The sequence below is a fragment of the Eptesicus fuscus genome, chromosome 4 (assembly GCF_027574615.1).
Source record: "Eptesicus fuscus isolate TK198812 chromosome 4, DD_ASM_mEF_20220401, whole genome shotgun sequence".
NCBI classification, from domain to species: Eukaryota; Metazoa; Chordata; class Mammalia; order Chiroptera; family Vespertilionidae; genus Eptesicus; species Eptesicus fuscus.
In genome coordinates this window covers 25459388-25483773 of record NC_072476.1, presented here as the reverse complement: position 1 = coordinate 25483773, position 24386 = coordinate 25459388, and the positions used below count along the sequence as shown (strand labels likewise).

The 24386-nt window shown below is 43.4% G+C and overlaps 2 protein-coding genes and 2 non-coding genes across 5 annotated transcripts; all 4 read right to left on the bottom strand.

The window, feature by feature from the left end:
- Positions 1-447: 447 nt before the first annotated feature.
- Positions 448-12680, bottom strand: SUMF2 (sulfatase modifying factor 2). 2 transcript variants are annotated; one of them, XM_008141522.3, is made up of 9 exons: positions 12597-12680; positions 10619-10775; positions 6331-6445; positions 5829-5873; positions 5346-5496; positions 4479-4534; positions 2617-2701; positions 2297-2441; positions 448-1072 (listed from the first exon to the last, which is right to left on the bottom strand). In XM_008141522.3, exons 1-9 carry the CDS (start codon positions 12655-12657, stop codon positions 988-990), a joined length of 900 nt encoding a protein of 299 aa, XP_008139744.2. In that variant the 5' UTR covers positions 12658-12680; the 3' UTR covers positions 448-987. The 2 variants fall into 2 exon arrangements, with proteins under 2 accessions (XP_008139744.2, XP_028001199.2); XM_028145398.2 differs by lacking the exon at positions 5829-5873.
- Positions 12681-12971: 291 nt separating this feature from the next.
- Positions 12972-23112, bottom strand: CCT6A (chaperonin containing TCP1 subunit 6A). The gene is made up of 14 exons (XM_008141523.3): positions 22896-23112; positions 22386-22449; positions 21411-21545; positions 20441-20614; positions 19832-19935; positions 19037-19147; positions 18640-18799; positions 18464-18546; positions 17031-17127; positions 16579-16726; positions 15594-15727; positions 15079-15181; positions 14239-14311; positions 12972-13981 (listed from the first exon to the last, which is right to left on the bottom strand). Exons 1-14 carry the CDS (start codon positions 23030-23032, stop codon positions 13909-13911), a joined length of 1596 nt encoding a protein of 531 aa, XP_008139745.1. The 5' UTR covers positions 23033-23112; the 3' UTR covers positions 12972-13908.
- LOC114231629 (small nucleolar RNA SNORA15) lies at positions 16392-16529 on the bottom strand. Its single transcript, XR_003617612.1, has one exon. It is a non-coding gene; the product is annotated as a small nucleolar RNA SNORA15 (small nucleolar RNA).
- Positions 20741-20874, bottom strand: LOC114231630 (small nucleolar RNA SNORA22). The gene has a single exon (XR_003617613.1). It is a non-coding gene; the product is annotated as a small nucleolar RNA SNORA22 (small nucleolar RNA).
- Positions 23113-24386: the final 1274 nt, after the last annotated feature.

Below are 24386 nucleotides of genomic sequence, written 5' to 3'. Positions count from 1 at the left end.
ACAGAAACACTCGTGGAGAGAAGGAGATTGTGCAGGGGAGGCACTTGGTCCAGGCCAGGACCCCTGGACCTGGGCCACTCGCCCCTCAGAGGCTCTGCACAAGCGAAAGGCGCTCCCATCACAACGCAGCTGGGGCCTGGCCACAGAGGAGGGCACTGGAGCCTTCCCGCTTCTCCACCTCCCGGTGGCACCACCGTCTCAGTTTCTGCTCAGGGGAGGCCCAGAGTTACTGACCCTCGGATGCACTTCCCTTAGGGCCCCGGGGTGAGGAGAAAACAGACAGCCGTCTGAGATACACAATCACAGGAGATTTCACTGACCGCACCATGTCCAGTGACCCCATGGGAGCAGGTTCTTCTCAAGGGGACAGGTTTCCAGAGGCGTAAGGAAGCCCTTATGTAATTAACAACACAAAGGGACACTTCTCATGTTTGTCTTTCTGGAGTACCATTTACTGAATTGCACTTTAAAGAGCCCACATTTCTCCATTTCACATACAGAGAGTGGAAATCAAGTTCCTTCAGGGGCACACAGAAACACTCTACAAATGCAGGAAGCATTTCCTTTCCACAGCAATTTGCTGGGAAAACAGAGAGCTGGGGAAATTCTGCCCGAAGAAACAATGTCAGACCCCTGGAGCAGACACCGAGAAAGGGGGAGGGAACAGACTTAAAATGATTTTAACAAACTGCCTTTAAGAGGACTCTGCCCCAATTGTTTGAGAACTTGGCCCCTGTAAGGGTGATATTTGACCTCTAATTAAAAACACCCAGCTCCGGCCACAATCAGGGAGGTGGGGCCCTTCACCAAGACACATGGCCTCCCCTGAGGCGAGAGGCCTCTCCCGCCCACCTGCCACCTGCCCACCAGGTGAGAGGTGCCTGTCAAAAGGGGTGGAGGAGGGGAAGGTGGACGTTGAAGAGCTTGGTTGTTTGAAATGTGGCCAGCGAGTGGCATGGGGCACTCTTCTTGGCTGTGCGTGGCTGCTCACAGCTCCCCAGGCAGTCGGCCTATATTGGAAGCACAGCGGAAGCCTAGGTTGTCAGACGCTGAATCTGGAGTGTTGCCCATCCTGCCACCAGAGAAGGGGAGAGAGAATGAACATGTTGAGAAAGGGGCCTTGGGCCTTACCCAACTTTCCTGTTCCACCTCCCAGGGCCTGCTGCGACCTGGGGGGGGGGGGGGCGGGGAGGGCGGGCAAGGACTGGGGAGAGCGTGGTCTGGACAGAAGCCTGGTCAGAGGGCAGTCCCTGGGACATGAAGTGGCCTTGGGACAGGGTGGAGGAAGTGGTCCTGAGAGACTGAGCTGGAAGGCAGGAGAGGCCATGACTAGTAACTGTGACTTTGGTAGTTGGGAGTAACTCAGCCAAAAGAACCTGTGGGCAATAAGTGAGATTATCACAGCGCCAGTCAGTTCTCCATACTTTTCAAAGAAGTTTCACGTGAATTCCCTCGTTTGCCATTTCCCAACTGCTCTGGAAGGCAGGATGTGTTCACCATTTTAGAGACCCAGGAGCAGATACTAGGAAGAGTTAAATGTCTTGCCCAAGGCTAATTACTGCTTCAACAGCACAACAGAATCAATGTCAAACCCAATTTCCTAGTTTCTAGGCCAGTACTTTTTCTACCACTTTGTCCTAAAAAAGAAGGTGAGAGAATTCAGGGGCCTTTGTGGGTCAAAGAAACACCTGCAAATCTGATATCCTGAGTGGCCTCTACAGTCCTTGTGGAGCCAAAGAGTAGGAGGAGTTGCAGGGAGAGCAACCAAAATAAATCTACAGGCAGACGAAGCAGAAAGTCCTAGGAGGGGACCAGGAGCCTGGGACTCTTCCATCCAGGTGCCGCCACTAGCCAGCTGTGTGAAATGAGCAGGTCCCAGGACGCTCCTGAGCCCATTTTTAACTTGACTGTAAATCAAAATGGTTGTAGAAATGATGTTCCATGTGCCCGCCTGTTTGAAGAGTCAATATTTCCATGACCCATGGCCATGACCTATTGATGTGGCCATTCTACTTCCCTCCCTCCGCACACCTACTTATGAGAACAAGAAGAGAACCCCATGTAACTGAGAAGCTGGACACAGAGTCGCCCTGGGTGCTGAGAGCTGAGAAGAAAAGGCACAGGTTGTCCTGGACTGTTTTGTTTTTCCCAGCAAGCGCTGCCTGCTTCCCTTTCGGTACCCACATCTCCTGGTGGGAGCGGAGATGCAGAAGCAGTGCCAACCCCAGCTGTGGTGCCACCTGTGCTCTGGGAGGCCACCTCCAGCCCCTCAGTCCTCAGCTACCAAGCTCCTCACCTGGTGGTGACCCGGGCCCGGTGATTGGCAGAGCCGTCGGATGTGTCGATCCAGGATGCCCCCCGGAGGACACGCATATCCTGGTTTGCACCCTGGTATGGTGACGCTGTCCACTCCCACACGTTGCCCACGAGGTCATAGAGCCCTGCAGCGCAGCAGGTGGGTCAGTTCCCCGCTGGGAAGCACCACGCACACCTGCTAGCCGTCAAAGCCCTGGGAGCAAATACTGCCCCGGGTGCTTCTCCCTGCCTCCTCCATCAGGCAGAACGCTCCCGCCAGCCACGTGTGGGTGCTGATGGGGACCCGACGAGAAATCTTACCATAGTTATTCTGTGGGGGGAACGCGTTCACTGGGGAGACCCCATGGAAGCCGTCCTCAGCCTTGTCACCCTTGGGGAACTTCCCCTGAGGAGAGGAGATTTAGGATAAAACATTTACTATCCTGTCCCATGGCAGGTGTTCCTGCCTGCCCACAGGAGAACCAAGGTCATCTGGAACAGGGGGAAGGGCACGTGGCAGTGACCCGAGGTTCCCAACCTGAGCTCCCAAACCAGCTCTCTCTGGTCCTCCACCACGACCTCCAGCTGGATCAGGAAGTGTGTGGTTTCCCTGTGCTCGCTGTGGTCCGTGTCAAGCCCCTCCCACTCCCACTGTCTCCATTCTCAGAGACTTCATCCCCTCGGCCTCGAACCCCATGCTCAGAGCCTTGGGAAGAAAGGCTCTTCCTCTCCTTCTCCATGCCCTGCACCCTCCACCTTCTCAGGAACCACCTCTTTCTCTTCTACCACCAACGGGTTTAACTCTGCCTCATCTGTCCTGACTGTACCTTTCTCATCTCTTGCTCTTTACCACCAAAACTCTTCAAAAAGTAACCTATATTTGCCAATGCAATTTATTTAACTTGTTCACGCCTCTCATTAAAATTGGGTTCAGCTGCCACGACTCTATGGAAATTGCTCTTATGAAAGGGAGATGAAGGGGCTATAATTTACTCAACAACTACTATGTGCTAGGGCTGCTATATCTTTTAATTTAATCCTTGCAAGGTTGAGAGGCAAGTATCCTCTCCCTTTAAGAAACTAGCAACTGAGGCTCAAAATGGTTAATTTACCAAATATCAAACAGTGTATGTCAGATTTCTCTTTCTGCAAAGCTCTGGTCCAGTCTGAAAGGTCCAGTCTCTCTCTCAGGCCCCTTTCAATGCTTCCCCCTAAAATACTGAGGCTGAGCTCCCCTCACTCTAAGGTCTCCTGGCCAGTGTGGGAGAGCGGGATCATTCTTTCCTAAGGTACGTGCTTATGACTCGCAAGCTACTAGCTCTGATCCAGACTTCTGTCCTAAATTTCAGACTCATATTTTCAACCTCTGACTGAACATATAAAAGACCCAAAGGCATCCTAAGCTAAGCTGATCCTAACCAAGTTCTATCCCTCTGACCCAACAAGCATATTATCTCTTTGGATAATGGTGGCACCATCACTCTGTTGCCCAAGCTTGGATTCATGCTTGAGTCCAACTCTCTTCCACCCCGCCACATTCGATTAATTACCAAACCGTGTCTATCTTCTCAGACATGCCTCTCCCATTGGGCTTCCTCTCTATTCCACTTCCACTTAATTCCAGTGTTTATAATCATCTAGACACCCCCTGCCACCTCTGCAGCTCTGCTTCATCTGGTCCTGCACAGTTAGCAACAGTTAGCTTCCCCCAAGTCGACATCTGATGTTACTCCCCTGTATAACAACCTCCATTAGTTCGCCCCTGCCTAGCGGGTAAAATCTAAAACCCTATCTTGGCGCATCTGCTCCAAAATCTGCCTCCAACCCACTGTCTACTTCATCTCCTAACACCCCCCGAGCCCCCACCATTTCCCTGTGCTCCAGCCGCTCTGAATGTGACATGTTTCCAAACACACAGTACCCTCTCCTAACACAATGGCAACACTCATGCTGTTGTGCTTGACACACCCTTTCCTCCTCTTTTCACTTAGCAAACTCCTATCTGATCAGCTCAAATGTCACCTCTGTACGCTCAAGCAATGAATGATTTCCTCCCGCGCACACTCTGCACTACTGCCGTGTCTTCTGCTTCGCCCTCTGAATCCCACACCTAAAACAATGCCTAGCCGACAGCAGGCCTCGATGCTCTGGGAAAGGACAGGAGTGAGGAATGCATGTCTTACCTGCCACAGGTTGGTGCGGTTTGGCTGGAACTTGTTTCCCCAGGGATAAACCTGACCTGCGGGAGAGCAAGGAGACAGCATTGGAGGGAGAGGTGAGGAGTTGGGAAAGACAGAGAGAGCGAGGGAACCGAAAGGAGGTTATTTTTATATCCTATGCCCATCCCTTCCACTCACTGCACTGCATTCGGAGCCCCGCCTCCTGCATTACCCCAGGGCAGTGCAACCCTAGGTGTGGTTCTGATCAGTGTGTCTGTAAACCACCTGTGACCAGTGCAGGTTGAGATCAGTGCAGAAATTGAGAGTAACCATTGAGAAACTTGTTCGTTGGACTTCGATTGGCTGAACGAACAAGCAACCTCATTTATCACATTAATAACTTTGACTATTGGTATAGCCGGTGTTGGTTCAAACTGTAGAGGTTGAATATGGGGAGTTGCTATTTCACTCCCATAACTTTTTTTAGTGAGCGTTGCAGAACAACTAAGTTATGAGCAAAGAGCAATTTTTTATATTAACCATGATACACCCATGGAAAAGGCACGTGATTTGGATAACTCTTCTCCTTTATGCTATGTTGGTCCGATTGTATTTTTTTTGAAACATGACATGTCTGTAGAATCTCCAACAATTTTTTAAAAAATTGTTTTTTTTTCATTCCATTTTTCCAGTTATTAGTTTTTATGGTATTTTACATACTATTGGTCTGAGATAGATTAGAAATAAAAACAACAACAGCAACTGGTCCTTCACCACACGCTCTAAGAAGCACTGCTCTAGGGAGCATGGACCCTTCCCACTCTTTAAAGACCCCCATGCAGGGCGGGATGGAGAGAAGAACAAAGGGGAATCGCCTTGGTATCTCCATACCCTTTAAGCCGCCTCGGGCAGCAAACTCCCACTCTTCCTCAGTGGGCAGCCGTTTCCCCTGCCAGGCACAGTAGGCCCGCGCATCATTCCAGCTCACGTGTACCACTGGGAGCTCCAGTCTCTCTCGGATGCCAGAGCCGGGACCTGCAGGCTGACAGCCAGGAGGAAGTGAGACAGGCTCTGGGAGCTCAGGGAAGTCTGAGGGAGGCTAGGCTTAGGGGACCTAAGTTCCGCTTTTAACACTAGGGGAAGCAAAGACATTGGAAGAGAGCTTGGTGAGTGGGGAGAGGTCCAGAACGAAGAGACTACACATGAGACGGACAAGAAAAATGGGATGGGTGATGGGAAGAGGACGAGGAAACAGGTTTTCTTGGCTGTTTTCCTGAAACTTCTCCTTTTAACTCAGTATTCCTAGATGGGCAAGGGGTCTAGGGCAGCCAGCCCTCCAGGGGTAGAAAACAAGGTGGAGGAACCAGCCCTTACCTGCCTCCAGAATGCCCTTTCCACTGGAAGCCACCAGAGAACAGGCTACGAAGAAGAAAGAGCATGACTAAAAACAGGAGCAAGACTGCGAGATGCTCGAACCCACCATGGGCACCTTCCCGACTGACACACAGGAGGCCGAGCAGACCCTTCGGGCCGGGACTCAGGGCGTCCAAGGGAGGCTGTGTCAGGAATCTCTGAAGCCTGACATCTCACGGCCCTCATTAGGGGGAGGCTTGTCAGGATGTTCTGCTCGTGCAGGATGTATCTTGAGCCCCATATGTATCTATCTGGATCTTTACAGTCTCTCTACCCAGAAACCAGCTCAGGGCTCACTTCCTGGGCGTGAGTATTCACCTGACCCTCCCAGGGAGGGCTTCTCTCGCTTCCTCCCTGCCTCCCGCTCTCAGGTCTGATTTCTACCAGGTGACCCCGCGCCCCACATGCTGCTATGTCCAGGTCCCACTCCCGTTCCCTCAACTCCAAGCCCAGGTTTTCTCACCTTCATTGGCTGAGTCGCTTTGTTTCTAAGCTCCTCGGAGACAAAGTCCTCAAAGACAAAGCTCCACCCAAACGCCTCGGCCTCTGTCCGGTACTTTTTCTCCCTGACAAACTCCCTGAAAAGAGAGATTTCGCTTGGCTCAGCGGAAAGGGTTCTGTGCTCCACCCTCACCGCTCCTGCTTCAGAAGAGCTCACCTAGCCTCATCCTGTAAGTCCCACATCACAGAGGTCCCATGAACTCCAAGGAATTCACCTGAAACCCCCGAGCAGGAGATTTTCTTTTAAAATCTGTTGCTGTGTGTGTAATTCACATACAGTAAAATTCAGTCTTTTTAGGGTATGCTTTTGTGACTTTGACAAAGCATACAGTCACCACCACAATCAAGAACCAGAGCAGTTCCATCAAACATACCCCCAATTTCCTCTGGGCCCCCGTTTTTTGTCCCTATGGTTTTGCCTTTCCTGGAATATATACTTTCACGTAAATTGAACTACACAGGATGTAGTTTTTGGGTCTGGCTTCTTCCACTTAGCGTAATGCTTCTGAGCTTCATCCATGTTGTCAAAGGTATCCGTAGTTTGTTCCTTTTTATTGCTGAGTAGTATTCCATTGCATGGAGGTACCATATTTGGTTTACTCATTCACCAACTGCAGGTCATGTGGGTTATCTCCAGTTTTTAGAGATTATAAATAAAGCTGCTGAGTAGATTTAAGGGTGGGGCATGGTTTCTTTTCTGAAAGGTCTTTCTTACATACCTAATTTCATGAGAGGGAGGCAGAACAGGTGTTATCATCTCCATCTAACAGAATAAAAAAACTGAGTCAAATAAAATGAGTTCCTGAGTTAACATGAGTTGCTGAGAAAACAAAAACAAAAGAAAAAAATTGAGTTGCTGAGATTTGAGAATATATTTTCATATAGCTTGGTATGGTTTAGCAAATCTCAGCACACAGATTACTAAGGTGAGATGGATGGTTTTCATTATCACCTCGTGTGTGCCTTGTCTGATATAAGAAGGTATTATTCACCCATCTGAGGGGCATTGAGAATAGAGGAGTTGATCAGATTTGGTAGCAATAGCTATTTGCCAGCCTCAGATCATCTGAACAGTCTGAGAATCTTTTACAGAGAGGAAGACAAAGTTGGGTTCTAAGCAAAGTTTGGGAGCTTACTAGAGGTGACATTATATTTCTTTTTCTTTTTTTAAAAATATATTTTATTGCCGAAACCGGTTTGGCTCAGTGGATAGAGCGTCGGCCTGCGGACTGAAAGGTCCCAGGTTCGATTCCGGTCAAGGGCATGTACATTGGTTGCGGGCACATCCCTAGTTGGGGGTGTGCAGGAGGCAGCTGATCAATGTCTCTCTCTTCTCTCATCGATGTTTCTAGCTCTCTATCCCTCTCCCTTCCTCTCTGTAAAAAAATCAATAAAATATATATTTTTTAAAAAAAAATATATATATATATTATTGATTTTTTACAGAGAGGAAGGGAGAGGGATAAAGAGCTGGAAACATCGATGAGAGAGAATCATCGACCAGCTGCCTCCTGCACACCCTCCACTGGGGATGTGCCCGCAACCAATGTACATGCCCTTGACTGGAATCGAACCTGGGACCCTTGAGTCCGCAGGCCGACGCTCTATCCACTGAGCCAAACCGGTTTCGGCATAGAGGTGACATTATATTTCTACCACTACATATTCTAGGTCATGATTTGAAATGTAAAAGGTGCATACTGTGCAGCTATCTATTTTGGGTTGTCATGATATGGTACAAGTCTAATCAGAAGTGATTTCTCCTTCAATTTTAACAACTTTCCTGTTTAAAATATGTTTTAAAAGTACGTATAAGCACCCTAAATGATTTGGCTTAGTGGATAGAGCATCGGCCTGTGGACTGAAGGGTTCCAGGTTCGATTCTGGTCAAGGGCACATGCCTGAGTGTGGGCTCGATCCCCAGTGTGGGGCATGCAGAAGGCAGCCAATCAATGATTCTCTCTCATCACTGATGTTTCTCTCTCTCACTCCCTTCCTCTCTGAAAAAAAAAAATTAATAAAAGCACATATAAGTAGTACACATGGTATTGTAGAAAAATGAGAAAATACCAAAAAAATGAGAAATTTAAAAAAATTTAAAATCATCCATTATCACACCAACTAATATATATATCATTCCATATTATTCCTGGCCCCCACTCCCCAACTCTCCCACCCCGTTTGACAAGGTGCTGCAGTGTAATTATTGTCATTTGGAAGTCACAAAAACATGAGCAAAATCTGTTAACTAATGCACTTCCACTTTTTTAATGCATCTACATTCTATATACAGTTTTTTAAAAATGGGATCATAAGCTATATATTATTTTGTAAGCTACTTTCTTCATTTAACATCTCATAACTCTCTTTTTAAATATATATATTTTAATATATTTTTATTTATTTCAGAGAGGAAGGTAGAGGGATAGAGAGATAGAAACATCAATGAGAGATGAGAAAGAAACATTGATCAGCTGCCTCCTGCACTCCCCCTGCTGGGGGTGGAGCCTAAACCTGGGTATGTGTCCTGACAGGGAATTGAACCGTGACCTCCTGGTTCATGGGCCAACACTCAACCACTGAGCCATACTGGTTGGGCTCATAATTCTTTTTTGACAACAGGATTTTAAATGCCTGCTAAGTATCATTATATTGATACAATATGTTTAAATGATCCTTAAATTGTTAATAGTAGTTTACAATGTCATCTTTTTTAGCTAAATGTTTTTGGACAACTTTAATTCTTTCCTTCAGACAAATCCCTAGAGGTGGAATCACTGAGTCAAAGGGCCTGAGGAGTATACCAACAATCCTATGCTTATTTCAGTGTGTCTCCTGAATAAATTTTTCCCCATAACCTTTTATCTTGAAAAGTTTTAACTCCGCAAATGTAATATTTCAGTCGTTTCCCACATTTGCTTTATTATCTTCCCAGTCCCTTTCTTTCCCCCATCCTCTCTATATAATCACCCCTGTACTATTTTTTTTAATGAATATTTTTCAAAAACATGCTTTTACTGATTTTAGAGACAGAGGAAAGGAAAGAGGGAGAAAAAGAGGGAGGGAGGGAAGAAGAAATATCAATGTGAGAAAGAAACATAAATTAGCTGCCTCCTGCATGCACCCTGACTGGGGATCAAACCCCCAACTCGGTTATGTGCCCTGACAGGGAATTCAACCAGTGACCATTTGGTGTACGAGACAACACTCATCCACCTGAGCCACACCAGCCAGGGCACATACCTGTGCCATTTGAAGGTAAGTTACAAAACATATCACCTTGAGGAAACTAAGGCGTTTCAACTTGGCTTCTTAGAATGAGTTAGAACCACACTGTTTGACTCCTAAAACAACATCACTTCCCAAAGTACTAGTAAATATAAAGGGAATGTAAGGCACTTTGCTGGTATGACCCTTCTCCCAATCCCTTCTCCCCTGTTGAAGAGATTTCTGTGGAGTGTGTCACTTTTGCCCATAATCCTTATGCCATGCCCAGTGCAATGGAAAATCCACTGGCTCAAGAATCAGGGAATGTGAGTTACAGGCTCAAGTCTGCCATTAACAGAGAGTAAGGTAAACATTTTTGGACTTCAGATTCTTCACCTAAAAAAAAGTAGATACACTTATCCCACAGTATTATTGCAAAGGTATGTGACAGTGAACAAGCCATTTTCCTTCTAGAGATTAAGAATAAAGATTTGAGCCCAGCCTGTGTGGCTTAGTGGTTGAGCATTGATCCATGCACCAAGAGGTCACCAGTTTCTTTTTTTTTTTTTTTAATATATTTTATTGATTTTTTTTACAGAGAGGAAGGGAGAGGGATAGAAAGTTAAAAACATCGATGAGAGAGGAACATCGATCAGCTGCCTCCTACACACCTCCTACTGGGGATGTGCCCGCAACCAAGATACATGCCCTTGACCAGAATCGAACCTGCGACCCTTCAGTCCACAAGCCGACGCTCTATCCACTGAGCCAAACCGGTTTCAGCAGTCACCAGTTTCTATTCCCAGTCAGGGCACATGCCCAGGCTGTGGGCTTGATCCCCAGTGAGGGGCATACAGGAGGCAGCCAATCGATATTGATGTTTCTCTCTCATTAATGTTTCTATCTATCTCTCCCTCTCCTTTCCTCTCTTTCTAAAATCAACAAAAACATATTAAAAATAAATAAAATAAACTTATGAATTGTTTAAAAAAAAGAATGATGATTTAAAAGAGCCTTTACTCCTGAAAGAATACCTGATATACCTGAAATCTTTGTTGGTGACAGGAAATATGTCGATGGCGAAAGGTTTTACTGTCACCTCCCGGACAGGTCCTTCACCATCTCTGCCATCTGGTGAATTTGTTCCCATCTGGAATCTCCCACCTGGTAGCTGAACCATGCTTGTCACCTGCCCATCCCCTGCAGAGGAAAAAGAGTGTCATCAGTAATATATGAGTATGTAAAAAAAAAAGTGGCAATATTTGGATCATAGGTAATGCTCATAAAACTGAGTGTTCTTAAAAAAAAAAATGGAGGCTTAAAATTTTGGCTTTAAATTCTTGTTCTGGCCCTCGCTGGTTTGGCTCAGTGGACAGAGTACTGGCCCTTGGACTGAGGGTCTCGGGTTTGATTCTGGTCAAAGGCACATACCTTGGCTGCAGCCTTGATCACTAGCCCAGGTCAGGGTGCATGTGGGAGGCAACCATTCAATGTCTCTCTCACGTTGATGTTTCTCTGTCTCTCCTCCTCCCTTCCACGCTCTCTAAAAGTCAACCGAAAAAACATCCTTGGGCCCTAGCAGGTTTGGCTCAGTGAATAGAGCATTGGCCTGAGGACTAAAGGGTGGCCTGTGAACTGAAAGGTCCCAGGTTCAATTCCAGTCAAGGGTGCATGCCCGGGGTTACCGGCTCAATCCCCAGTAGGGGGTGTGCAGGAGGCAGCCAATCAATGATTCTCTCTCATCATTGATGTTTCTCTCTCTCCCTCTCCCTTCCTCTCTGAAATCAATGAAAATATATTAAAATAAATAAATAAATAAATAAATAAATAAATAAATAAAAGACATCCTCGGGTGAGGATCAACAACAACAAAAAAAAACCCCATGCAATAAATTCCTGTTCTGCCACTTAATTTGCTGGGTGACCTTAGGCAAATTACTTAATCTGAGTTTCAATTTCTTCATTTATAAAATGGGAATAGCATCTATCTCATAGGCATAGCTGCATGAATTCAAATAACATGTAAAATGCTGAGCACATGGTAGGTTTTCAACAAGTGTTTATTTTCTTACCTTTCTATTCCTCTACACAAAACCCCCTGTCCCAGCTAGGTAAATCTAGACACTATACCCTAAAATATATCTAGCACCTTTTTACCCATACTTCTGCTCATGCTGTTTTTCACTGTCTTTCTTTCCACTTGTTGAACTCATCAGTTCTTACCATTATATCACGTACTCCAGAAAAGAAAGGACTACCTCTATTTTGCCATTGTACCCCTGACCCCTAGCACAAGTGCACAATAATTATCATAAAATAATTGGACGAGCTCCTTCATACTTGCTGTTTGTATGCCTCAAAAAGTCAAATTAAAAGGATCTTTAATTTGACCCCCTTACTTAACAGGAGGGAAATCAGGACCTAAAGAAGAAAGTGACTTAATGAGGCAAACAGGAAAATCTCAGAACAAAAGGGAATTAAGAAAAAAACATACAATTGCAATGCATAAAGTGTATTTTGACACTAATTCAATAAGTAAACTATAATTAAAAAACACAGTAGGTAAATCTGAACACTAACTGGATGTTAATTTTGTAAGCGGAAAATGGTATGGTTTGGTTTTTTTTCGTGCTTGTCTTTTTGGCTATTCAAGCTGAGTTATTTACGAATAAAATTGTATAATACCTGCATTCACTTTAGCATGATCCCAGGAGAGGGGAAAGTGGGTTACCAAAGAAGCAAGATTAGCCATAACTTGGCAACTGTTAAACTGGGTGATGGGTACGTAGGGGGCACGTTTAGTTATAATCTGTTCTTTTACTTTATGCTTGAAAGATTCCAAAATAGTAAGTAAAATACAGTATGAGCTGTTATTAGCCTCGCTGGGCTGGCCGTCTCTGGGATGTGCCTCAGGCTGCTCCGGGCTACGGTCTTCCCCACGGGGGCAAAGCGCCCCACCCCTTTCCTGGTAATCCCTGGGACAGAAGCGCTAGGGCTAAGTGGGCAGGCCAGCACACTGACCTAGCTCGATCCACGGGCCGGACAGGAGCGACAGCAGGGTCAGCAGCAGCGAGGACCTCATAGCACCGCAGCACCAGGAACTGGGTATACACCATGACTCTGCTGCGCATGCGCCCCACACGCACTACGTCCTGGCCCACACTGCCCCCTGGCGCATCCTTTAGACATTGTCAGCCAGAGGGCTTAATTAGTCCAGAAGCCCAGGAAGGGGTGGGGTCAGGTTAAGAAAAAGCAATTTTCTCAGGGTTAGTGTGAAGAGGCCCTATCACTTCAGAATCCCCTTCATGATTCTGTGAACATTTGGATTAACTTCCTTCCCTTTTATATTCAACCCCTTTTGTGCCTTGGAATACCAATGCAAGATGACAGAAAAGGTTTCAAGTTAAATATTTATTGCACACTCACTGTAGCCAAGTCCTCAAAATACAAAACTTAGCAACACAATTTCACCTTCAAGGACTGTACAATTATACCACCTGACCTGTATAAAAAACAATTTTTTGGAAACACAGTCAAATTTGAGGGAGGGAAAAACGACACTGGAGGTTTTGGGATGGATATTTCAGCATAAGTAAAGGTCCAGGGTGTGAAAATACAGTATGGTCTACCTGAAAATCTCTTCTCAACTAGGCCTGTCACCATGCCTTCAAGCCTGTCTCCTCTATGTTAATTTTTGCCATTTTATAAATGTGCAGCTCTTTCAACTCCCTTGCCTCTAGTTCACCCATCTTTCTACCCACTCCCACTTAACTTTCCTGGGGAGCATTTTAGCAAAGCTACTTCAAAGCATGAAATGTCCCACTAAAAGATCCAATCATTTTACTCACAGCAATTGATACTAAAGAAACAGGGATGCTTTCAAAACCTTGTTACTTAAATGTTATTTATATTAGCATAAAATTTTTAATCTTAAATGCTCAATAGGGAACTTGATAAATTAAAATACATTAGAAAAAATTATTAAACAAGCAAATTTGTTTTTCAAGGAATATTTAATAAGGTAGATACCATATGCTTTTCTAATATGTTTTTTTAGTATCACAGAAACTAAAGCAAAATATTCTGTGCACATTGGGTGAAAACAGCCTGCTAGCTGTGCACACACTGAGTACAATTTTAAAAATAGCGTAAATTATAATTTCAGACTTTGGAATTTTAATAGGTGGTTTGCCATTGCTCTCTCCTTTCTTCAGATGGGAAAAGAAAATTCCTTTAAAAATCATTTGAAGCCAGGACAAAAATTCCATAGCTGTATTCTTAGGATCACTCTGTAGAGTCTTCATGATTCAGGTAGTACAGGGGAAGCTTCAATTCAACCTTTTAGAGAAGACATTCCAGCTCGCATGATCTCATCGACCAGGAGTATGTTGGTGGCAATCACAGTGCTGAAAGGGGGGGAAAAAATCAGATGGTTCAGATTCCAGATATGAACCCTAATTCAACTCAATTTCCAACTAAACAATGCAAATTACATCCAATTAAATGTCCCTCTCCCCCTCCATACATAAAAGTTCCATTTCTGTACTTTTTCTTTTACATTTTGATGAGGGTGGGGGTAGGGGAAATTAAACAGAATATGCCAAATAAAAAGAATATGATGATTACCTAAAGGTTATTTTAGTTTTGGCTTTCCCAAACTTACCAGGAGTGAAGAAGCTGTTTCTTTACACAATAGTTATCCCATACGCCCACTTCTGCTGCTACCATTGGCTCACCTGAAAAGTAATCCAGTTGTCTTAAAATCATATATAACAGGTCATAAGATCAGAATGATCTTATGATTCCTGTGCACAGTATCTTTGATAAGTGACTGATCTCTGCTTAGCTATTGTCTATTCTGTTAACCAAATACTTTAACATCTTGTTTTTCTGGACACATTTGTCCATATTAAATTACAGCACTTGAACTATAATCTGATCAAAATGGGCTTATCATTTTCCACATTCCAGAATATAAATTTTTATTAAATATAAACAATGCTGTTGATAACAGATCTTACGTATTGATGGGATCTCGGTTCTCTCTTCCACTTTGTACTTACATAATTTGTGCTCTTACAACACTAGCCTAAGACCAGGGCTTTAAATATTTCATTATATTTGGTTCCCTCTTCCAGCATTATTTGTTACCCTCAGCCTTTTTTTCATCAGTGAATATGATCATCTATATTTCCATATCATAGTCCCTGATAAATTGAGTAAACCCAATATGAAGCTTTTCAATATTAACCTGAACCACCTACCACCACTCAGCAACATCAACAAATCCATACTCTTTGAAACTATTCAAATGTATATATTCGATTCCCTTAATTACTGTATCTAGTCATTTTGTTTTTATACTATATTTTAGAACCTAGAGTTCACTGATAGGACTAATATTAAACTGCAAAGCAACTCCCCAAGATTCTTTTGATTCTTCCTGGCTTTATCTCACCTATATTATCAAGTTTTCCCCCTACAAATAGTTGCATTCTCTTACCTGTGTTCAAGTCCACACCCACAAGTTGACCTGATTCCGAATGCTCTGCTTGAACTTTAACTAGTGTTTCCTGAAGATCAAAACCAGAATTCTGAGCAAGAACCTAAAGGAAAACAAATTTAAACCTTTAAAATACAGGACCTAAGAACTGATAGTCAAGTGCACAATAAATAAATAGTATATCCATTAATTATCAATAGAAAATCACTATATCAATTGTAGTTTAAACAAAAAGTAAGCTTGTACTCAAGTATATCCGCTACACACTGCAAACCCTCTTAAAATAGTTATCTCTTGCCACCTGAAACTTCAGATATTCAAGTTTCCTTTCCAGGGAAACCAAATACGTTTGGATGTTCTAGTGTTAGGGAGAAAACTGATCAAACTTACTCAAAATCCACATTATGAAAAAAACCCCACACACAAAAAAACCCATATTATCAAAAAACTTTCACATTCACCAGCTGAAATCATTTTGTACCACTTTAGAAAATGGACTATTACAATAGTCAGACCTTGGGAATAATGAGCAATGCATCAGCAAACGCTTGAACTCCAAGCTGGGCCCTGCCCTTTACGCTGGGCTTGTATTTCACCAGGGCGTGTGACATGGCCACTTCCACTGCACCACCACCTGGAACTACACAGCCTGTTGGATGGGTGGGGAAGGAAGGGGGAAGAGAGAAAATGCTCAGCTATAAAGAAAACTGTGGAATTATAAAACAAATTAAAACACACATACATGGCCCTGGCAGTTTGGCTCAGTGGATAGAGCGTCTGCCTGTGGACTGAATGGTCCCAGGTTTGATTCCAGTCAAGGGCACATGCCCAGGTGGCAGTCTCGATTCCCAGTGGGGGGCATGCAGGAGGCAGCCGATCAATGATTCTCTCTCATCATTGATGTTTCTATCTCTCTCCCTCTTCCTTCCTCTCTGAAATCAATAAAAAATATATTTTTTAAAAATATATGAAAACAATTTCTTGAAAATTCAGTGTAACGACAGCAATTTTAATACTGCATTTGAAAGCAACCTATCAAATAATATGATCTGATTTAACTAGCACTTGGAAGCTCTTACAACCTCTTTTAAAATATATATTTATTGATTTTTTAGAGAGGAAGGGAGAGGGATAGTTAGAAACATCAATGAGAGAGAAACATCAATCAGCTGCCTCCTGCACACCCCCAACTGGGGATGTGCCCGCAATCAAGGTACATGCCCTTGACCGGAATTGAACCTTGGACCTGCCAGTCCACTTTATCCACTGAGCCAAACTGATCAGGGCATCTCTTACAATCTCTTAACTCATTTACTTGTATCCACTTTTAGTAATGATATGCTATGAAAAAACTTGGCATACCATCATAGCCATTTTAAAGGGAAGACTACTTTTGCATGGTGTCTGGCTGTGTAAGCTACTGACAAAAAGAACACAGTATTCAGCCATGCCTTACAGAATAGCAAAAAGAATACAACTGAAATAAAGAGAGGATCTTACCATCATCAATAGCATTTTTAACAGCCCGCAAGCCATCTCTTATTGCATCTTTGATTTGAGTGAGTGTGTGCTTATTTGGTCCTTTGACCAATAATGTAACAGAGCGAGGATTGTTACATTTCTCAACAAAGGTGAACTTCTCTTCTCCCTATGTAAAGAGAATATTTTCAAAAAAACAAGACAGAGTTGTACAAAGAATGATCAGAGAAAAAATGGTAAATGGCACATTCACAGAAAACACACTGATCACATTAAAGTAATTTCTTAAAAACAAACAAACAAAAACACATGTAAGAGAAATGTGACTTCCCCAAAGGAGTATCACTGCTACACATGGACCATCAAAATGTGTGCAAACAAAGCATAAATCTGATCCTAAGTTTGAATGAGTTTTTACTACTGAAGAATTCATGAACCAAAAAGTATTACCTTTGGAAAGAAAATACACTTACCAATGTATACTCATAGACAAGTCCTGCATGTCCCAAACAATCAGGACTTAGGTCCTCAAAAGAATTTAGAGCTACTCCACCACAAGCAAGAGTCAGCCTGAAATATTGAAGTATTTTAAAAGGAGATGTAAGTGATTTTTATTAGTTGTTTTTTAAATATATTTTATTGATTTTTTACAGAGAGGAAGGGAGAGGGATAGAGAGTTAGAAACATTGATTAGAGAGAAACATCAATCAGCTGCCTCCTGCACACTCCCTCACTCCCTACTGGGGATGTGCCCACAACCAAGGTACATGCCCTTGATCGGAATCGAACCTGGGACCTTTCAGTCCGAAGGCCGACGCTCTATCCACCGAGCCAAACCGGTTAGGGCTATTAGTTATGTTTAAAGAAAAGATTATTTTTAGGAAGCAATCTTTCAGAATGACATACTAAAATTATATTCTAAAATGTATTTTAACTTGTCCATTTACTACCAACTGGCTAAAAACTGGTCTTTTCTCCTACCCCTCCATTTAAACCACTTTTCCCAAGTCAGCAAATACTTCTCTGATTTTTAAAGATAAACAAAAGCTTTCTCATATTTCTCTGAAACACTTCGATGCTGTCTCCTGAAATGGAAATATACATATACACTATATGTCATTGTTTAAAAATAAAACAAGTATAGCCCTGCAGGTGTGGCTCTGTGGTTGAACATCAAGCCAGGCACCAAGAGGTTACCAGGTTAGGGCACATGTCAGGGTTTCAGGCTCAACCCCCAGCAAGGGGATGCAGGAGGCAGCTGATCTACATTGATGCTACAATGTTTCTCTCTCCCTCTCCCATCCTCTCTAAAATCAATAAAAACGTATTTTAAAAATAAAACAAGTATAAACTAATGTTCATAGTGGCATTATTCATCATAGCCAAAAGGTAGAAACCCAAATAAATGTCTCCTGACAGATAAATGGATAAATAAGGATGTGATATTATCCATACAATGGAATATTTGTCCTTAAATAGGAATTTTGATACATATTACAACCTGGATGAATCTTGAAAACATTATGCTTAATGAAATAAGACAGACACAAAAGGGCAATTATTATGATTCCCTTATATGTGGTACCAAATTCAGAGACAAACAGAACAGTATTTATAAGGGAAGGAGTGTGGGGAGATAAGGGGAGTTACTGTTTAATGGGTACAGTTTCAGTTTGCAATGCTAAAAAAAATTCTGAAAATGGATAATGGTGATGGGTGCATAACAATGTGAATATAATTTAATGCCACTGAATTTTTTACTTTAAAAAAAAGGGGGAAATGGTACATTTTGTATTATGTGTATTTTATCAAAAGGAAAAGCAAAAATAAGTAGAGGGGGGAAAGGAATAATCTCAATTAACTTGCACAAATTCACATCATCCAGATGATCTGCTATCCACCGTACCTTTCCATATTTCTTTTTTTCGCTCTGCGCAGAGCTACTATGCCTTCTTTTGCAAGAGCATCTAAGGAAAATGGGTCAATTCCCTGTTAACAACAACAAAAAGTTAGTTTTAATATATTTCACCTGAAAAATCAAAATGGATACAGACTAGTTTATAAAGCAAAATTCATTCTCACCTTTTGATTAATAACAACAAAACCTTTATTTGAGTCACCACAGACTTTCTTTTTCAGGTCTATTATTTTTTTAACTCTATCTTCAATGAATTTTCTTTCAGCTCTTACTAGTTTCTCCCTCTCTTCTGCACTCTTGTAAAAAAAGCCAGAATTCACTTCTCTATTAAAAATAAAAGGGGGAGGGGGCGGTTAGAATGTTTATTTTATTTAACAAATAGCCACTTAATTCTGATCTGCCCCTGGTATATTCTGAGTTTATTCCTAGAATTCTCCCAAACCCAATTTGAGGCATTATTGTCTGTACAGTGAAGAAACTGAGTCTCACAAAGAAGTGACTTGCCCAAAATACCAAGCTCCCCTGCTTCTCGATTCCATTTGTAAGAGAATATAAACTCACGTTTTTTCATATTCTAATGACACATTGCATGTAAGGATGTATGCATCTTCTACTCTTTTTTTCATATCAGGATGCCGTGCCCCATGGTCCAAAACAAGGCCTCTGATTAAGCTGTTAAAATACATTAAAAATTATGGTATATATAAACATCTAATTACTATGTTACATAGCTGAAACTAATATTGTCTGTTAACTATAACTAAGAAATAAATTTTAAAAACACATTATATTGTTATTGACTTTCAGCCCAGCTGGTGTGCTCAGTGGTTGAGCACTGACCCATGAACTGGGAGGTCATCAGTTTTATTCCAGGTCAAGGTTGCAGGCTCGATACCTCATAGGGGGTGTGCAGAAGGCAGCCAATCAATGTTTCTCTCTCATCAATATTTCTATCTCTCTATCCCTCTCCCTTCCTCTCTAAAATAAAAAAAAAAAACAAAACGTATTTTAAAAATTAGATATTCTTACAATATCTAATTATTTAAAAAATGTTTTCAAGCTAGATCTTTGAAATATATAATTCCCCAACAGAGTCTCCCATTAGGTTTTATATCCAACAGTTCAATAAATGCCAAACAACTGATGTAGCTCACTTTTCTGAATCATTCTGACTATAAACACATTATACCATTAACTCCAAGAGTAAATTATTACTGAGTAAATTAAATACTCATCTAGGCAATATATATTAATTCAAAGACACACACAAAAATCAGCCAAAAAAAGTGTTGTATAAAGCACCTATTTATACACACAACACACTTCATAAGCATTTCACAGCATTCTACCACCTACCTTGTATCGGTTTCAGATTTATGTTTCATCTCCATGATCTCAACCATGAAGAGGTCAATAGGTTCATCTTGTTTTTTAATGGCCAAAATGGAATCAACTACAGCCTACAATAAGAGTATAATCATTAAATGAATTTGATTTGCAGAAGTCAAGATGCTTATGTTACTTGTTCTGCAGAATTTAGACAGTTTCTCGACTTTAATATCCTTCGAATTGATCTAAGTCTTTTTCTATGAGCTAATAGAATACATTTGCAAAGGGCTGAAGTCATTTATATTTCTGAAACTTCAATTTGTCATTACCTAAAGAATCACATATCCCTCCTACTATTTTATTAAAAACATTGTTAACAGCAAGCTTTTAAATAACAAAATCTTCAATTATAAAACTTTTTAATGAAAGCTCTGATTATACCTTTATAACCTGGTCAAGTATATGATTATTTGAATTTCTCACTTTACTTTTTGAAGGACACAGAGACCGGATTATCACTGCCACAAGAATGAACCTACTTTGTCACGTATGAAGACTTTAGAGAGCAATCTATATTTGAAATTGGTTAAGTATACTGATGTTTCTAAAATCAGGGGCTTTTAATTCAATACATACCTCTGTTAAGACATCAGCAAGTTCCGCATGAACTTTAGTACGCAGTGATGTTCTGGCCACATCTATGAGTGTTTCCCTGTCCATCTCTTTGCTGACTTTGACTTGTTCCAAAAACTGAAGCGCCTTTTCCTTTGCAGCTTCAAATCCTTCTGTCACTATTCTGGGATGAAGACCCTATAATGAAGACAATTACAAAACCACCACTAACCCTGGAGTTCTCCAATTAGATGCCACTATAGTTCATGATAAAGTATATTTTTGAAGATTTATTCTGGATCATTCCTATCTTTTAATACAATATAATGTGCTGACTTTATGAATACATTTAAAAGGATGAACAGTCCTTTCAATGCAGAGGAAAAGAACAGACATTGCTCTAGCACAGAGTCAAAGCCAAGGGAACTATAAAGCACACTTGGGTGTTCACTGTGCAAACCGCAAGGAATAGCAACAAAAACTCAACATGTCACAACAACCTGCAGTCAACAGACCATTGTATCTTTCCTACAGGGTGACTAAAAGTCTGCTTTCTCTGTCTTCCCAGGAAGTTCTTCCTGACATCAAATTAGTATTCATCGAGGTTTGCTTTAATCTTGGAACTACTCAGGGCTAAAAAAGGTGCAGAATTTTTATTTAAGCTTTGGTTGGCTTTTTCCTTACAAGTAGTCCCGAACATCCCATTTTTAGATCTCAATTATTAACCTATATTACAGACAGATATAAATGATATATGCAATGCAACTTGATAAAAGAAAACCTTTCAGGCCAAGGAAGGTTTCTTAACTTGTCCAGAATCACAATAAATTTGTGTCAGACAAGATAAAGACCCTGGTTTCCAGATTTAAGCCCCCCTGCTCTTTACATTCTGCTATGGCCTCAGCTACTATCAAAGCATCAATCTGTAGAAATAAAACCCAGATTGTTTCTTATACATAATAAAATATCACAAAAACACAAGAATCATGTATACTTCAGAAATGTAGAGATCCGCCTGTTTCAGCAGTTCTCCAATGATTAGGACATTGGACGTGGTACCGTCACCAGTTATGTCATCCTGGGCTGTCGCGACTTTGGCTATTAAGGAGGCTGTTGGGTGTTGAATTTGCTGGAAGTAGAAAAAGAAAAAAATTAAATAACTTAAAACAATCCAAATATACCTTAAAATGTGTGAAAGGCCTCCTTAAGTGCTATGTACACAAACCGCCCAAGTGTTCCGCTACACATTACTTGATTATTTTGCACTGTCAATTTCTGACAACTGAAAACATTTTCATGTATAAATCTGTTTACTTCTCAAGATCATCTCGAATTCCCTGGTAAGGACATTTGAGGCTCAGTTAAAGTTTACTCAAAAGTGATAGAGCGAACAAGTACAGTACCTAATAATTTCAAACCCATGCAAGCCTCTTTGTGACAAAGCTAGGACTCCTGTGCCTTCTCCAGGATTACTTGGCACTATCCAAATAATGAACAGCCAGTGGTCGGCAAACTCATTAGTCAACAGAGCCAAGTATCAACAGTACAACGATTGAAATTTCTTTTGAGAGCCAAATTTTTTAAACTTCAACTTCTTCTAACGCCACTTCTTCAAAATAGACTCGCCCAGGCCATGGTATTTCGTGGAAGAGCCGCACTCAAGGGGCCAAAGAGCCGCATATGGCTTGCGAGCCGCAGTTTGCCGACCACGGGCCAAGACCATCAGTGGATGCTTGCTATATTACTGTATGGGAAGGCTCTGGAAGAACAGGATACCCATCAAGTCTTCAGGGCTCCTCACTGTACTGTACTGTACTGTTGCTACTATTACTGATTACATTTCTTTTCTAGTTCCTGCACTGTCTGGAAAACTATGGGATGAGAATACGATTTCCTCTTACGTTGCGAATAAACATTAAAGATCTTCCTACAAACCAAACGGAAAACCAAGACGTTGCTGACCGCTCACCATTTCATGAAGCAGCACATTGCCATCTTTGGTTAGCTTGATGTCTCCAGCACCAGAAACAAGCCTGTTCAATGGGCAGAAATGAATCAGTGTGACTTTTTCAACGGACACCAAAGTGACTCCCAGGAAAACCGTGCTTTAACCAGATCCTCAGGCGCTGGGGCCACCGGGCTGGTTCCCTCCTCCCGGTAACAGGAATGGTGCAGTGCCCACCCCTCCCTTCCGAGAAAGTCTGCCGAGTCCCCGGGGTCGCTCAAGTCCCAGAGCACGAGGGAGCGCCGCGCACGCGGGCAGCTTTGTTCTCCGCGGAGCCTGCACCGACCACGAGAGGCGATGGCCGGAGCAGGAAACAGGCCCGACCAGGGAGAACGCGGGAAAAGGGGCCGCAGCGGCGCACGGAGGCCCGGACCCGGCGGGCTGGAGACCACCACGCCCGGCATCCGGCGTGCGGCCCGCGGCGGTGAGAGCCGCGCGAGCCCGCCCGGCCCTCCCCCCTCAGCCCCGCCTTACATCTTCATGGTGCCCTTAGGCCCCAAGTTGGTCCTCAGCACGTCCTGCAGACCCCGGGCCGCGCTGATGTTGACCGCCAACGCTGCCTGGGCTCGGGCCACCTCGGCTTTGGGGTTCAGGCTCTTCACGGCCGCCATAGTTGAGCCAGGAAAAGACCAACGCTGGCTCAGCCTGGCCGCGAGGCGCTATCCGGGTCTTCTGGAAGAGTCGGGCGCGCCTGCCCGCCCCCGGCGTGCCTACGCGCCGCCGCCATTGGGCCGCGGGGCCGCTGGCGCCTCCGCTCATTGGGTCGCGGTCCTGCGGCCCCGCCCCTCGCGCCGGGGCCACTGCGCCATTGCGTCCGGGAGGATCCCGTTCCCGGGGCAGCGTGGCGGGCAGGGCTAGTGTTACCAGCCCATCCGACCTGGCTTTGCGGACCGATTTGTGCGCCGTTAGCCGGCTGGGTCTGGGTCAGCGGGGGCTGTTTCCTGGAGGCCTCTGCCCGCAGGGTGTAGGGTGGGCTTTCTCCCTCTACCTCTCCCACTCCCGCGGTTTGCCTTGCTTCCTCCCCTGCTTTTCTGCCTGTTGCCTGCGTTTTGTGGATTATACACTCTGTGCTTGACCATGTTCTAGGCCCTCTGTGGGTGCTTGGATGAATCTGATGAGGGTTGGGAGGGAAAAGCGGGGGTGTGCAATAAATCTGACAAGCTCAGGCGGGCCGCATGGTAGGTCTGACAAGCTCAGTGACCAAAAGTAACCACATAGGATGGTCTGATCACACATTTCTAACCGGGCAGGTCATAGCTGGTTGTCATCCCAGGCCTGTATGGCTCCCTTAGCAAAGGTCGATCTTTACCTTAAGTGAGCTCTGTCCGTTGTTCTTAAGCAGCTAAGGTATCTCTTAGAAATGTATTTACCTACCCCTGGAAGGCATAACTGCTGGCACCAGAGCAAGAGACCACAGAACCGCTCATTATCCCTGAATACCATCTCTGTGTGCTATAAATGTTAATTATTTTTAAAATATTTTTATAGAGAGCCCAGCCAGTGCTCAGTGGTTGAGGAGGTCACGGTTCCATTCCCGGACAGGGCACATGCCCAAGTTGCAGGCTCTATCCCCAATAGGGGTGGTGTGGGAGGCATTGATGTTTCTCTCTCCCTCTCCCTTCCTCTCTGAAATCAATAAAAACTAGAAATTTTTTTTTTTTTCTAGAGAGAGAGAGAGAGCATGAGAGAGAAACATTGATGGGCTGCCTCCTGCACACCACTTCCTACTGGGATCAAGCCCACAAATCTCGGCAAGTGCCCTGACCTGGAATCAAACCAGCAACCTTTCAGTGCACTAGACAACACCCAATCAACTTGAGTCACACCAACTAGGGTGATATAAATGTTAATTATTAACTATCCTGTACCCACCAGTGTAAAAGAAATACATGTTTCTCCATTTTTGCCTTTTATCCAATCCTAGAGATTTCCCTGCTATGCTTTCTTCCACCTCATTAATCTAAC

What these genes read in the sequence shown, in the direction of transcription:
- SUMF2 (XM_008141522.3), bottom strand. Translation starts at nt 12,657, where the DNA reads ATGAGGTCCTCGCTGCTGCTGACCCTGCTGTCGCTCCTGTCCGGCCCG. An exon ending in CGGCCCGTGGATCGAGCTAG is followed by an intron (nt 10,776 to 12,596) that starts GTCAGTGTGCTG and finishes TTTCCTCTGCAG; the next exon opens with GGGATGGGCAGGTGACAAGC. An exon ending in TGCCCGAGGCGGCTTAAAGG is followed by an intron (nt 4,535 to 5,345) that starts GTATGGAGATAC and finishes GCTCTCCCGCAG; the next exon opens with GTCAGGTTTATCCCTGGGGA.
- CCT6A (XM_008141523.3), bottom strand. Translation starts at nt 23,032, where the DNA reads ATGGCGGCCGTGAAGAGCCTGAACCCCAAAGCCGAGGTGGCCCGAGCC. An exon ending in CATTGCTCATTATTCCCAAG is followed by an intron (nt 15,182 to 15,593) that starts GTCTGACTATTG and finishes GTTTTCCTTTAG; the next exon opens with GTTCTTGCTCAGAATTCTGG. An exon ending in GGGTGTGGACTTGAACACAG is followed by an intron (nt 14,312 to 15,078) that starts GTAAGAGAATGC and finishes ATTACTTTTCAG; the next exon opens with GTGAGCCAATGGTAGCAGCA.